The sequence below is a fragment of the Pinus tabuliformis genome, chromosome 6 (assembly GCF_031772625.1).
Source record: "Pinus tabuliformis cultivar Carrire ecotype Pingquan chromosome 6, CPIR1, whole genome shotgun sequence".
Classification (NCBI taxonomy): Eukaryota; Viridiplantae; Streptophyta; class Pinopsida; order Pinales; family Pinaceae; genus Pinus; species Pinus tabuliformis.
The window spans coordinates 715975680-715989696 of NC_142292.1; the positions used below are offsets into that span (position 1 = coordinate 715975680).

Below are 14017 nucleotides of genomic sequence, written 5' to 3' on the forward strand. Positions count from 1 at the left end.
TATATATAGAAAGGAGGTCATGTCATTTGTATCATCCAAGAATTGTTCATTTGTGTAATGTAAAGGAGGTTGCCCCCTCGAAGAGGCTGAATTCTAAGGCGTTGATCTATCTTTTCTATCTCTTTGTGAGTTGGTTTCATAACAGTCCAACCGACTCCCGTCTCATTTTTTGAAAATGATATGGACCCCTCCTTAAATTTATCTTTGGGTTTTTATTTTTAACATTTGGCTTTGATTTTGTATGATTGTAATGGTATTCATGTATAGTTTTCTTTCTCTCATTGATGATAGGAAATATCCTTGGTTATTTTGATAGGTGTGTTCATTTGCAATATCTACTTTCGGTGCTTGCTTGATGAATCGGTCTCTCATTCAACAGTAATATAAAAAACTTGTCTCTTTCCGCCATTCTAATGTGTTATTGAAGGCCTATGACTATATATTGATGAAAATGATACAAAGGAGGCTGAAATTAATTTAGAAGAAGAAAATGATCAACCATTACTTGCTATAGGTCATTTTTTAGAGATGTTGTTTGAAGAAGACCTTGATCCAATTGTTGCCAATCATCACTATTACAATTCTTGCAGTGAAAGTTTCATTGAAAAACAAGATCCTCTTCCTGTTGATAAAGCCAAAAGCACTAAAAAACAACCAATAAATGTGCAAAAAATTGCTGTCATAAACTTAGAATACGACCCCATTGAAGACTTGAAAAAACAAAAGGCTAACATTTCATTGTTTGAACTACTGAAAATTCCTTTAATTCAACATAAATTTCACAACACTTTGCTGAAAATTCAATTAAAAATAAAGTTGTTTCAGACAAAGATGTAGCTAGTTTTGAAAGACCTCCATCTGATTATGTGAAAATTTTAAAACATCCATCAGAAAACCTTCCTACACAAAAAATAAAACCACCCCCATTCTTGCTTACTTATGAAATATTAATCACAACATACACAATTGTATGATAGATTAGGGGGCTTCCTCGAACAATATTCCATGCTCAGTATGCAAGAAATTAAATTCAAAAATGTAGTCTTCTGAAGCAAAAAATGAAACTTGATAAGACAAACGTAAAGGTAGTGTGAGAGCTTACTGATGTACTTATTAGATTATCATCAAATCATAGGGTTAACTAAACCATTGACATAGTTATTACAAACATTTTTTAAGCATATGACTTATTTTAAAGTCAAGATTGGATGAGACATTTAAAGGGTTGCTTGTATACATACCTAACACATTTATGGTTACCTTGGAAAGGAGAACCCAACAATATTAGAATTAATAGAGAAAAATATATGTGACATGTTGTAACTGACATTGATGGTCCTAATGACCTGGAATGTTTATTGATTCTTTAAGTATCGATTTATTCTTTGGTAATTTTGCTGTTATTTATCTCCTTTTTCAAATAGCCAACAATAATATGAATTGTCGATTGCCAATAAATTAGTAACAACAGATACAAAAGCTATTTAATTTAATCTTGATCCTAAATGTGAATTATGGTCTTTGTATTTTAATGGGTCAAAATCTAAAGAAGGTGTAGGCACAGGTTGTCTCCTATTCGATCCTAGTGGAAATAAAATCTTTATTGCTTGTAAATTAGGGTTTAAGTGCACTAAAAATGTTATAGAGTATGAGGCACTCATACAAGGACTCCAAAAGGATTTAGATCTCAGAATTTAGTTTTTGGAAGTGTATGGAGATTATAAAATAATCATCAAAAAGGTAACAAAAGCCATTCATTTCCTTTCAGCTCATTATAAAATAACCAAGCAGAGGTATGGGACTTGATCTCAAAATTTTTTGCATTCATTATTGTTTGTATACCTAGATATTTAAATCAGGAAGTTTGTATGTTAGCAAATGTGGCATCTACATTAATTCCAATTGAATTTTTTGAGCCTAATTGTTTTTCTGTTGAGTTACTGTTTAAATTGCCAATACTTGATAATGTAACTAATTGGCGGGCCTTTGATCATTATTAGCAATTTCTGGAGTTCTTACATTTGAAAGACATTTTTTGTGATACCTTAATTAACAAGTTGAATCATGACGAGAAGCTATGTGAATTTTCTTAGATTCCAAGGTAGAGGTCAGTGGAAGATTGATCTGATCTGGTAAACTCTATCCCTCGATATGTTATTAGGATTGATTTTTTTTTATGATTTGCAAGACATATTTAAGAAAACTTTTAATTGTAAAAATATAGTTCAACCATGCAATATGAGGTCATTAATTTGGTAATATAAGGACCTTAAAAAATTTTATTCCAATATTATACAACATACAATTCCCATTAAACCTCACACTAATCCTTTTCAATAAAAGTTGAGAAAAATCCATCCCATCTTGGAGCCGACTGTCAAGAGTGATTTGAACAAACTCTTAGTAGCTAAGATAATCTTCCTTGCCTTGAATGCCCCGTGGGTTGAAAACTTAGTTTTGGTGAGAAAGATAAACTGAGACATTTGTCTCTGCATTGACTTCATAAACCTCAATAAAGCCTTTGATAAAGATAAGCACCTAGTACCACCCATGGATCAAATCCTACAATTGGTTTCCGACTTTGAGATGTTGTCCCTCTTTGATGATTTCTCAAGCTATAACGAGGTTATGATGGCTCATTATAACCAAATAAAAGTTGCATTTAGAACTCCATAGGGAACATTTTCCTACAGAAAGATGCCCTTTGGCCCGATAAATGCTTGGGAAAATTTTCAATGGGTAATGGATATTTCCTTTCAGGAGTTAATTAGTGAATTTGTGTTCATTTACTTAGATGATGTTACCATATTTTCAAAATTAAGATTTTATCATCTTACCCATCTCATAATAGTGTTTAAGCATTGCAAAAAAATTGGCATTTCATTAAACCCCAAAAAGGTCATTTTTACCCATTTTTGTCGTCATAGAAGGAAAATTGCTAGGTTTCATCATATCAAAAGAAGGTATTATGATTAATACAACCCCCCAACTTGCTTTCATCTAGAGAATCTCATTGGTAATGAGACTTACATAACTGCACTGCTACAGTTGGGCATTGATAGCTTGTTCCCTTCTAACACTAAAAAGGCCATGCAATCTTTTCTTGGTAAAATAGATCTTGTTAGATGATTCATTCCAATCTTTTCTGAAATAGGTAAGCCACTTCAAGATCTTGTAAAGAAGAATATTATTTATAGGTGACCTGACTCAAGAAAATAGGGTGTTGGTACCATAAAACAAGCTATTTTTGAAACTCGTGGCCTTATGAGCCCTGATTTTTCTAAGGATTTTATATTGGAAACATTTTCTTCCAATTTTGCTTATGCTATTGTCCTTACACATAAAATAGAATTTGATACTAAAATTCCTATTGCATTGATGAGTTCTAATTTTAATGGAGTTGAATTAAATACCCAATGGTAGATAAACAAGCCTTTGCAGTCTTTAAGGCTGTAAAACATTTCAGATCTTATCTACTTAAATCTAAAACAAATGTAATTGTTCTCTATGCAACAATAAGAAAATTACTTGTGCAAAAAGAATTGGGAGAAAAGAGGGCCCACATGACAACTCTCTAGGAATATGAATTGGAGATTAAGTCAAATAGTGAAAGGCCAAGGTCTCTGCAAGCTTGTTGTAAGCTTGTTGTTGAATCTGTTAACTTGCCCAATCAAGATCCTTGTTCTGATAATGAAATATCTATGCTGCAAAATGAATCTTTTTGTCTTCACGTTGATCCTAATTCTTGGTATATTGACATTAAGTTTTATTTGCATAATGATACAACACCATCACATCTTGAGCCTAAAAAGAAAAGAGCGTTGAGGTTGAAATCTACCCCTTATCAATTGATTAATAATGTTTTGTTTCGAAAGAATTAGGACAATATATTGCTTCATTGTTTAGAACAAGGTGATGCCAAAAAAGTACTCCATGAACTCCATTCAGGTCCTGTCGGTGGTTATTTTGGCGGTGATACCACTACACAGAAAGTGCTAAAGGTTGGGTATTATTGGCCCAAATTATTTAAGGATGCTCATGCCTTGATACGTAAGTGTGAAACTTGCCAAAATACTGCTAGTAGGGCTAGGAAACCAACATTTCCCCTTTAGCCTATCACTATTGAAGCTCCTTTTTAGCAGTGGACCTTGCCATTATTGGTCTAGTGAACCCTCCGTCTTCTCAACAACACAAATACATTTGATAGCTACATATTACTTTATGAGGTGGGTAGAGGCGATACCTTTACGAGTAGTCAATACCAAATAGGTGATTGCATTTTTGGATTCTCATATTGTTACTCATTTTGGGGTTCCAAAATCATTAGTGTTTGATAATGTCTTAATTTGCTTCTCAGGAATTGGATTCTTATTCTTTTGATAAAGGAATTAAAATTAGATACTCAACAAACTATTACCTCAAGGGAACAGTCTTGTTGATTCATCAAATAAGAATTTAATTAAAATCTTGAAAAGAACCATTTATGAGCACCATAAGAACTAACATACTACCCTTTTCAATGCACTTTGGGCTGATAGGGTCACCCCTAAAGTTGTCATCTGAATTCCCCCTTTTTTCTAGTTTATGGCAGAGAAGCTATTTTACCCCCTAATATTTTCCTTCCTTCTCTGCCATTGTCCCAACAAGGCCAAGAAGTTAAGCCCTCGGCCATGCAGAACATGATAGATGGCTTATTGAAATTAGAAGAAGAAAGGGAACAATCAAAACTTGAACTGCATCAACACCAGTAGACTATCAAACGTTGGTTTGATAATATATCTTCTTTTGAAAAAAATATAGAAGTAGGAGACTTAGTTTTAAAATGGGACAAAGCTCACGAAGATAAAGGGGAACATTCCAAGTTTCAAAGGTTATGGTTGGGACCATTCATTGTTACAAAAAAGATTGGTCCTAGTACGTTTCGTTTGCAAACTTTGGAAGGTCGGGTAGAACCTCTTCCGATCAATGGACAACTTTTGAAGAAGTATTTTTCTTGAGTCCCTTATGGGATTCCATATATCTATAAATATTATCTTTCGTATTTTTCAATGTGATTTTTCTTGCTTTCTTTTGGATTGTTTGATTTATTCCACAACTTGAATATAAATAATCCTATCAGAAAATTATTTCAAGTAAATTTCAGAATTGATGCTATCTATTCATGCTCTAATTGTCTGGTATTTTCATTGTAGTATCAACTAAATTTTCTGTTCAAAATTCCTATTAAATTTAACTAACATTATATAAACTCTTTATGTTATGTTATTTTGTTTATTAACAGATTTCTTGATATTATCAATGTATTTCTTTTACTAGAAGAGTGTAATCAATATGAAGTTGGTAACTTTTAAACTTTTCACGCCATTCCATCTCTTAAGGAAATTTTGATTTGCTTCCCTATCAACTAGACTATTCTAGTAAGGAACAACAAGCAATTACTATTGGTCTCAACCTTTCTTGTGTTGTTTTACTAGGATAAAAGAGATCAGGTAAAATTGGTGAAAAAGAAATTTGTGCCGAGGCTATAGACCCCTGTAGGCAGCAGTGGATCCGTCTGTGGAATTTGAAATTCCAAATTTAAATTTTATCGAAAATGTAATCTAATTTTTCAGGATCTGCATGTCATCCTTGCCTTTAAGAGGCTTCTGAGTTTGCTTCCCCAACAATTTATAATTTGACAGCTGAACCAAGATTTATAATCATCCTCATGGGATGCTAGCATCTAAGTCAGATTAAAGAGTATCCCTGTCAAGATTTATAATCATCTTGATAGGATGCTAGCATCTAAGTCAGATTAAAGAGTATCCCTATCAAGGCTATAGACGCCTACGTGCAATAGAGGCAATGTTCATGGTATTAAAGTCAAAGCCACATCACCACCTTGGTTAACCACTCTATTTTTCACCTTGTTGGTTATTAGCTTCTCTGAAAATTCATATGGATTTTGCTTGTAAAGTTTTTTCTTGCTATCATTGTTTTAATAGGTTTTTATGAATAGATTAATTGTATTCAAGCAGGACTACAACAATCACTCTCATATTTTTGTGGGCATTAACTTTCTTAAATCATATGATTTTTGTCCTTTATCTAATCTATTTTAGCACAAAGATAATTGGTCGATCCAGTGAATCGCCAATTGTTGGAAACCCGATCCACTCCCTTCTCATTTTTGGAAAATGATATGGGTTCCTCCTTAAATTTATCTTTAGGTTTTCATTTTTAACATTTGGCTTTGATTTTGTATGATTGTAATGGTATTCATGTACAAGTGTGTTCATTTGCAAGATTTGCTTTCGATGTTTTCTTGATGAACTTATCTCTCTTGCAACAGTAATATAACACCTTTTCTTGTTGCGCTATTCCAATGTGTTATTGAAGGCCAACAACTCTATATCACATATGGATGTTAGAGTGAAAAGGGTAGCTGCAAAATGTTGATATCTATAACAACCCTACCTTATTTCAATTTGCATAGTATAACATACTTCTAACATTTTATTTCATATGTATGGCTGAATTATGAATAAGCCTTAATATCTACCTTCCTTGTGATAAAATTAGATTTTAGTAAAATTATTATTTTACATAGAAAAAACATTTGTCATGAATTTGATTGTTAGATTATTGTAGACAAGTATTCCCTTACCATGAAGTATAGTATTAACGTCTTGTAATAGATAAACATCCTACTCTCTATGTTTGCCATGAAGTATAGTATTAACGTCTTGTAATAGAGAAAACTCCTACCCTCTATGTTTGCTAATGGTGTCATACAAGAAAATAGTCTTCTCTCATAGTATTTTTGATTAAGTAAATATTCATTATTTTCATCAAAGTCAACCATAATAGAAAAAAATATACTATTTGAAAGGTACATGAAATATGAGGTTGCCATAAAAAAAATATAATTATTCTTTTAAGAAACAACTTTCCTACTAATTTATCCCTTTTCTTTGAAAAGAGTTTCTCTTAAAGCATGAATTTCCTAAAACAATTTTTTTTTTCCCATGGAAAAATTCGTAATTTCATTAGCGGAAGAAATTACATTTTGTAGATGCATATGCATATTCCGATATTTCTATCGACATAAAACAGAACCGAAGAAATATCAAAAACCTACTACCAATGTCTCATCTGGGTAGTAGCCCTAACAAAGTCAGGGAGGAGTCCAAAAAATAATCCAAACAACTGTGTAAATATTATCTTGGTCCACGCAGGGAGATAATACCAAAAATGTGTGCAATGCCAATCATATTGGCCGCAAAAAAGTTCAAAAACAACAAAATAAATATGTACAATTCTGAAAAAAATGTCCAAGAATTAGACCATAATGTCCATAAAGGGTCTGTGATAGTATTGGTAGCTAACTCTATCAATCTGTCCATTGATCAGCCAGATGCCCTGCTCTCGGATTGTGCCTTCTTTGGAAAGACAGACAGCCTCTATGTTCCGCTCCCTGTAGATGTGATTACATGAAAGGAAATAAAAATTGGAGATCAATTTTAATACTTCATTTAGAATATGTCTCAATGAAAAAGACCAGCAATAAGAATGCTTATTCAACTAGTTGCAGACAATCATAGAGTCACCGAACAGTTGTAGAGCATGGAAGTTCTTTTCTGTAGCAAAACGGATGATATAATAGGCAGTTGAAAGTTCAACAAAGTTATTTGTGCCCCCTCTCAATCCCATGGATAGCCAAAATGAGTGCCTCTCAGATAGGTGAAGGATAGCCCCCCCCCCCCCCCCCACAACCATCCACTTGTGCAGCCCCATCAAAATATGCCCAGGGACGGTTGTGATCAATCAGTTCATGAGAGATGATTCGGGCTCTAGCTAAGGGCGGGTCATCAGGGATGAGGTCATAATCCACTTTGATCAAGGCTGCAATGATAGTCCACCTAGGAGGGGAATTTTGAAAGATAAGCTGATTGTGGGCAATCTAGACAGCCCAACAAATCAACACGGGGAGATTCCTCAGTTTGTGGGGTGTGACAGAGGAATACCACTTGTCCCAGGCCTCGTCCAGAGTGCCTGGGAGCCAGCAACAAATAGATGGGATAGCGGCTGATACAAGGTTCCATAAGTGGCGAATGACAAGGCAGTTCAAGAAAATGTGGGAAGCAGATTCACCATCCTTATGGAAAAAATGACACCAGTGTGGGCCAAAGAAGGATCGCTTCATCAGGTTATCCCCCGTTGGGATTTTATTCCTCAGAATGCACCACATTAAAAGTCTGGATCTTGGAGGCGCCTTGAGTTTCCAGAGGTGTTTCCACCAATTGTGTAGTATGGGGGGCTTTCGAGGATCCGCCAGCACAATGTATCCCTCCTTTGGAGTGTATCTCCCTGATTTCGCCAATGCCCAGATGATCTCGTCATCACCCCTTGTCAATCGGATATGGGCCTCTATGAGGGCTTGTATATAGTTCCTCCAATGCTGCTGCCAAGGTGGAGGAATGTTGAGTTGGAGATCAGATTTCCAAGCCTGTTGAAGAAATGTGGTGTTGTTCTCATCAGCAATGTGAGCGAGGAGGGTGATATGATGCTCCCTTAGGTGCAGTAAGAGATCTGGAGGTAATCTGTGCATATTCCCACAGCCTATCCACGGGTCAATACCAATGCGAATCCTGTTCCCCGAATGAATTCTCCAGGTGATACCCTCACGGATGGGATCCATAGCTTTCAGGACAACCTTCCAAATAATCGAAATACCTGTGTAGAGCCTAGCCGGTCTTCTAATCCATTCCAATACATGAACAGGGGCGATATATTTCGAGTAGGCCACTCTTGTCCACAGACTGTCTGAAGCAACCAAATGCCAACCAAGTTTAGCAGCCAGGGCTGAGGAAAATTCATCAAGCTTTGAGTCCCTAGCCACCCCATTTTTTTGGAAGAGTGAGGGCATCCCATTTTGCCCAAGCAAAAATTCTTTTCGGCTGATTGCCCCTCCATAAGAATCTGCAGCAGAGATTTTGTATCCTAGCCAGAATGCCCCGAGGAATCCAGGCTAGAGACATCCAATAGACCGGGGTCGCTTCCAGAACACTCTTGATGAGTGTCAAATGGCCTGCGCGAGATAAGAATCTTAAGTACCATGTACTTAGCCATTTTTCCAGCTTAACAATGAGCCAAGTCCAGTCTGCAATCTTATATCCTATCGGCTTTAACTTGTATCCCAAATATTTCAGCCCCTCCTCTAGAGCAATCAATGTAAAGTTAAATCTGTGGAGGGCATAATGAATTTCATGCTGTGTGCAGGTTGCAACCGTCAGTGTAGATTTTCCTTCATTGATGATCATCCCAGTGGCCTTTTGAAATAAGGAAAATATATCTCTGATCGATGTTATATCCCCCACACTTCCATTGAGAAATATCAGCACGTCATCCATGAAAAGAAGGTGTGTGAGCGTGCAGTCATCTGTAATCTTAATACCAGAGAGTCTGCCTCTTCTATGCTCTTCCGTTAATATCCGACCAAGGCCTTCCATTATCAAGAGGAAAAGCAGAGGGGAGAGAGGACACCCCTGTCGCAAACCACGAGCCGATGAAAAAAATGGAGATGCACTCCCATTGACCAATACACTGAAAGGAATGTTAGTGATGCATCCCATAATCCATTTAATGAAAATAAAAGGGAAACCAAGGTGGGTAAGAAGCATTCTCAGATATAACCAATTCACCCGGTCAAATGCTTTAGATAAATCCACCTTCATTATCATACCTTTGCCTTTCTTGCTGTGTAGAGTGTGTAATACTTCCTGAGCCGTACCGATCGCCTCATGAATTTGTCTATCCTTCAGGAACGCAAATTGTTCAGGCAAGATGTGCTTAGATAAGATAGGCTTCAATCTGTTTGCAATAATTTTGGCTATAATCTTATACAAACAGTTACAAAGCGAGATGGGGCGGAATTCATCAAAGGTGGACGGGTTGTTAGCCTTCGGGATCAGAGCAATGAATGTGGATGTAATGGCCGCTTCCAAACGTCCTGAAACCCTAGACTCCTCCACAACTCTGAGGAGATCTGGTCCAATCAACTCAAAAAATGCCAAGTAAAATTCGATGGACCATCCATCAGGTCTAGGGCTTTTGTCCTTGCTGAACCATTTTAAAGTGTCCTCCAACTCCCCCAATGTGACCTCCTGTATCAATTCCTCTTCCTCATCTTGTTCCACATATCTTGGGAAGAGCTGAGCGACCCGGATAATTTCTGCTAAGTTAATCTCCCTGGGGTCACTATAGGCCTGTTTAAAGTGTGAGCTTGCTAGAGAGGCGAGCTGAGGGAAAGTGTGTGCAGTCCTTCCCTGTTCATCTTGCATTTGCCAAATAGTGTTGACAGCTTTCCTCCCATTAGCAAATTTATGAAAGAATTTAGTATTTGCATCCCCTTCCTGAATCCAGATGGCCCTGCTCCTCAATCTCCATTTGTCTTCCTTTTCTTTGAGGATCTTACCATGGGCTGAGTAGAGGGATGTGATGTTATTCTTGTGCTCCTCAGATCTGAATAGCCCTCCCAACTCTTTTTCAAATACCTCCAGTTCATTCTCAATCAGTCTCAACGATTGATCATCCTGAAGTCTTTTTTGATGGGCCCAGTTTTTAGACATCTTCTTCAGCTCCGTTAAGTTGCTAATAAATCTGGCCGTAGCTGTACCTCCAACCCCTGGTGGGTTTGATTTCCAAAAATCAGTGACCATGCTGATATATGATGCATCCTTGAGCCAGGTAGAACTGAACTTGAAAGGACCCTTCGGCCTGTCTCTACCTCGTCCTATTTCCATATAAATAGGCAAGTGATCAGAGAGCCCTCCTGTCCCAACCCATTGTCTAATATTGAGGCCCATATCCATAACCTGTTCCTTGACCAGAAATCGGTCCAACCTCCTAGCAAGGCCATTTTCCCCACCCTATTATTCCTCCAAGTGGCCTGTAATTTTGCAACAGGGATGTCTATCAGATGGTGAAGTTCCAAAATGGACGAGAAGTAGTCTGAGAGAGGGTCCCTTTGTGCTCGCTGACCCCAAGATTCGGCGTAGCCTATTGAAAAATTTAGATCCCCTCCAACTATCAGGTTACCAGCTGAAAATTGTTCTGAATCAAGAAGGCGATCCCAGAAAACAGGGCGATTCAGGCAAGGTCCATAAATATTAACAACTCTGAAGGGGGTCCCCAACTCAGCAGAGTGTACATCAACCCCAATAAAACCCTGTCCTCCCCAGCAGCTGATTTCTTTAATAGTTCGAGTATTTAAGCCCAAAGCAATACCTCCAGAGCGACCTTGTGCATCCAATCCTGAAAATCTCCAACCCGGCAGATAGAGTTCAAGGGTCCGAGCTATATCACTAGAATGACCCAAGGTCTCCTGAAGGAATATGATATCCAAAGAGTCGGCTGAGAGTAACCGACAGAGTGCTAGTTTTTTGTCGGGCCTAGCAAGCCCTCTGCAATTGAAGGATAGAATCTTCATGGAGGGGGTTCGGATAGGGTTGTTCTTGCTCTAAGAACCCTAGTGATAGTCGATTGCTTGCCCAAAGCAATGTCAACATCAGCTTGTGCTTGTGCCATTTTGAATTCAGAAGGACGGCCTCGGGAGTTTTTGGAAGGGAGGGGGGGCGGAGGATATCCAGTCCAACCTGGTCCTTAGTCGAATGCCTCGTACGAGACCGGGTATTGTATCGAGGGACTAAGGTCTCCGACAATGTAGCCGAGGATTGCAAAGGGGGGGTACAAAGCAGTGCGGGGGGAGTGGGGGCAAAGGTGGTGGGGGGGGGGGGTAATGGCACACATACTAGGAACAGGGGGCTCCAAAGGGATATCAGTACCCGGACTCAATAACTGTTCAGATATTGAATTATGAATATCAGAAAAGCATTGTGTGGTGGGTAAGTGATAGGAATGCATACCCGAAGAATAGGAATCTCCCGAGGCCGTCGCTGCAGTGCCAGGAACAGGTGGAGGGGGACGGTGAGGCGGTCGACCACGCTTCCTCGGAGTGTTCTGGGCCAGCTCCGCTGAACGCAAACCAGGGCTCGATAATGTACCAGTTCCCCCAGAGTGTGGAGTAGAAATCCTATGTAATTCCTCAGAGGCATGAGGCAATTCCTCTCTAGCAGGGTCTCCATGAGACAGAGCATCCTGTTCTGGTGGAACCTGGGGAAAATTCCTCACTGATTTCCTGCTATTCCATTTGTTCAGTGGGCAATCTTTGAATAGGTGCCCCACCTTGTGGCAGCGCCTACATCTGAAAGGTACCCCCTCATAGTCCAGCATTTGCCTCTGCGTCGCATCCCTCCACTGTATGTTGATATATTCCGGGAGCCCTCTAGAGAGGTCCATGTGTACTAAGATTCTGGCATAAGCCATTCTTCCTGTCGTGATATAAGATTCATCATGTGTAAGGTACGAACCCATGGCGTCCCCAATCTGTCTGAATATCTGCTCAGTCCAGAAGTGAACGGGAAGACCCGGGAGACGTACCCAAACCAGTCTAGTCCCTGCCTTTTCAGTCTCTGGATCAAACATTGGAGTCCATCTTCGAAGGAGGACTGGAGCTTGATCAATGTGCCAAATTGTAGTGAGGACCCAATTGGTCTGGGCAATGCTTTTGAAGCGTAGTGCAAACCATCCCCTCACAAAGGTTTGCACACGTGGGGGTTCCGACAGATGGTGTCCCCAGACCTCCATCGTCCACTTTTGAAGACGTTCGACGCTGTAGTGTCTGCCCCTGACACGTCCAACCAGGACCTTTTCTGCCGAGTCCATTGCCTCGCTGAAAGGAGTGTCTTCAGCTAGTTTTAAGAAGATTTCGTTGCTGCTCAGGGGGAGGCGCTTCTTCCTTTTAGAAGTCCCTGTTTGTTTGTTGTTCGCGTCAGCCGCTGCCCTATCCTCCGAATCATCCACTGGTGTAGCCTTGTCCTTCCCTGTCAATGGTGCTTTGGCCTGTAGATTGTCGAAGTACCCTGTGATAATGCCTATTTCCGTGAAGTTGCCCTGTGGAGGGTTTCCCGAATCTTGAGGAGCTGAAAGGACCGGCGCCCTACTGTCCTGTGCGTGTGGAAACCCTACCGAGGGTTTATTCGACTCAATCCCCACAGGAAACAAACCTGAACCCGACCCAAGGGCCTGTGAATCTGGCGCACTTCCGCAAATAGCCTCCGAAAAGGGTTCCCTGAGCGGTTGAGGGCCCGCGTATTCTCGAATGGCTGTAGCTTCTGGTGCTATCGAGATAGAGGGTATGTGCTGCTGAGAGAGTGAGGGTAGGGCATCAACTTCAGAAGCCAGTTCATGCTCAAATGTTAAATAATCATCCACTGTTGACCCGGTCTGTGGCCATATTGGCAGATGTTCCGTAGAACCCGTGGAGAATACGTCTTTTGCCTCCATAACTGTCGAGAAATCGAGCTGACAACTGCCTGAGGGAATGTCGGTGGGGGACCAAAAACCATCTAGGGGTAATCAAAGAATAAACTAAACCGTTCAAATAACCACAAGCAGCTAAGGTAGGAACAAGCCGCGAAGGATCCAAAAACTTCTCAGGTGTGCCGTTATACTCCGCGGTAAGGTAGCCTGTATTCCGGGTCTCCAAAACCCTCGTCCGCCAAATCAACCCGCTAACCAAACCATCGATTTAAGAGATAGGTGCAGACCCACCCCTGTGCACCCGTGAATAAACCCACAGTTACGGAAGGAAAAAACCTGTCCCACCATGACAGTCAACCGAGGATTTACCCTGCACTAAACCCTAGTTCCGCCATGATCGCCCTTCCTAAAACAATTATTAAGATGTCTTTTACTTTTTATGTATATAAACCAATATTAAAATGACTTTTAATCTTTAGATATATTAGACAATATTTTTTTTTATAAATTCACTTTTTAAATAATACACTGAATTTTCATTATTTTTATTTTCATTTATTTTATTGTTAAGAAAATAAAAATAAAAATATATCTCAAATTCTTTTACCCGTTTATAAAATTAATATATCTCAAAGTCTTTTACCCATTTATAAAT

General features: G+C 39.0%; 1 protein-coding gene across 1 annotated transcript; it reads right to left on the bottom strand.

Moving 5' to 3' along the window:
- Window positions 1-7942: 7942 nt before the first annotated feature.
- Window positions 7943-13386, bottom strand: LOC149260678 (uncharacterized). The gene is made up of 4 exons (XM_089460937.1): window positions 11907-13386; window positions 10885-11295; window positions 9104-10774; window positions 7943-8961 (listed from the first exon to the last, which is right to left on the bottom strand). The coding sequence occupies exons 1-4, from the start codon at window positions 13384-13386 to the stop codon at window positions 7943-7945; spliced, it is 4581 nt and encodes a 1526-aa protein (XP_089317063.1).
- Between the last annotated feature and the right edge of the window lie 631 nt (window positions 13387-14017).

Excerpts from the sequence above, each read along its gene's own strand:
- LOC149260678 (XM_089460937.1), bottom strand. The coding sequence starts at position 13,386 with ATGGAGGCAAAAGACGTATTCTCCACGGGTTCTACGGAACATCTGCCA. Across the intron at positions 10,775-10,884 it reads GAAAATGGCCTTGCTAGGAG|GACGAGGTAGAGACAGGCCG; the intron begins GTTGGACCGATT and ends ATATGGAAATAG. Across the intron at positions 8,962-9,103 it reads TAAGCTGGAAAAATGGCTAA|ATTCTTATGGAGGGGCAATC; the intron begins GTACATGGTACT and ends TCTCTGCTGCAG.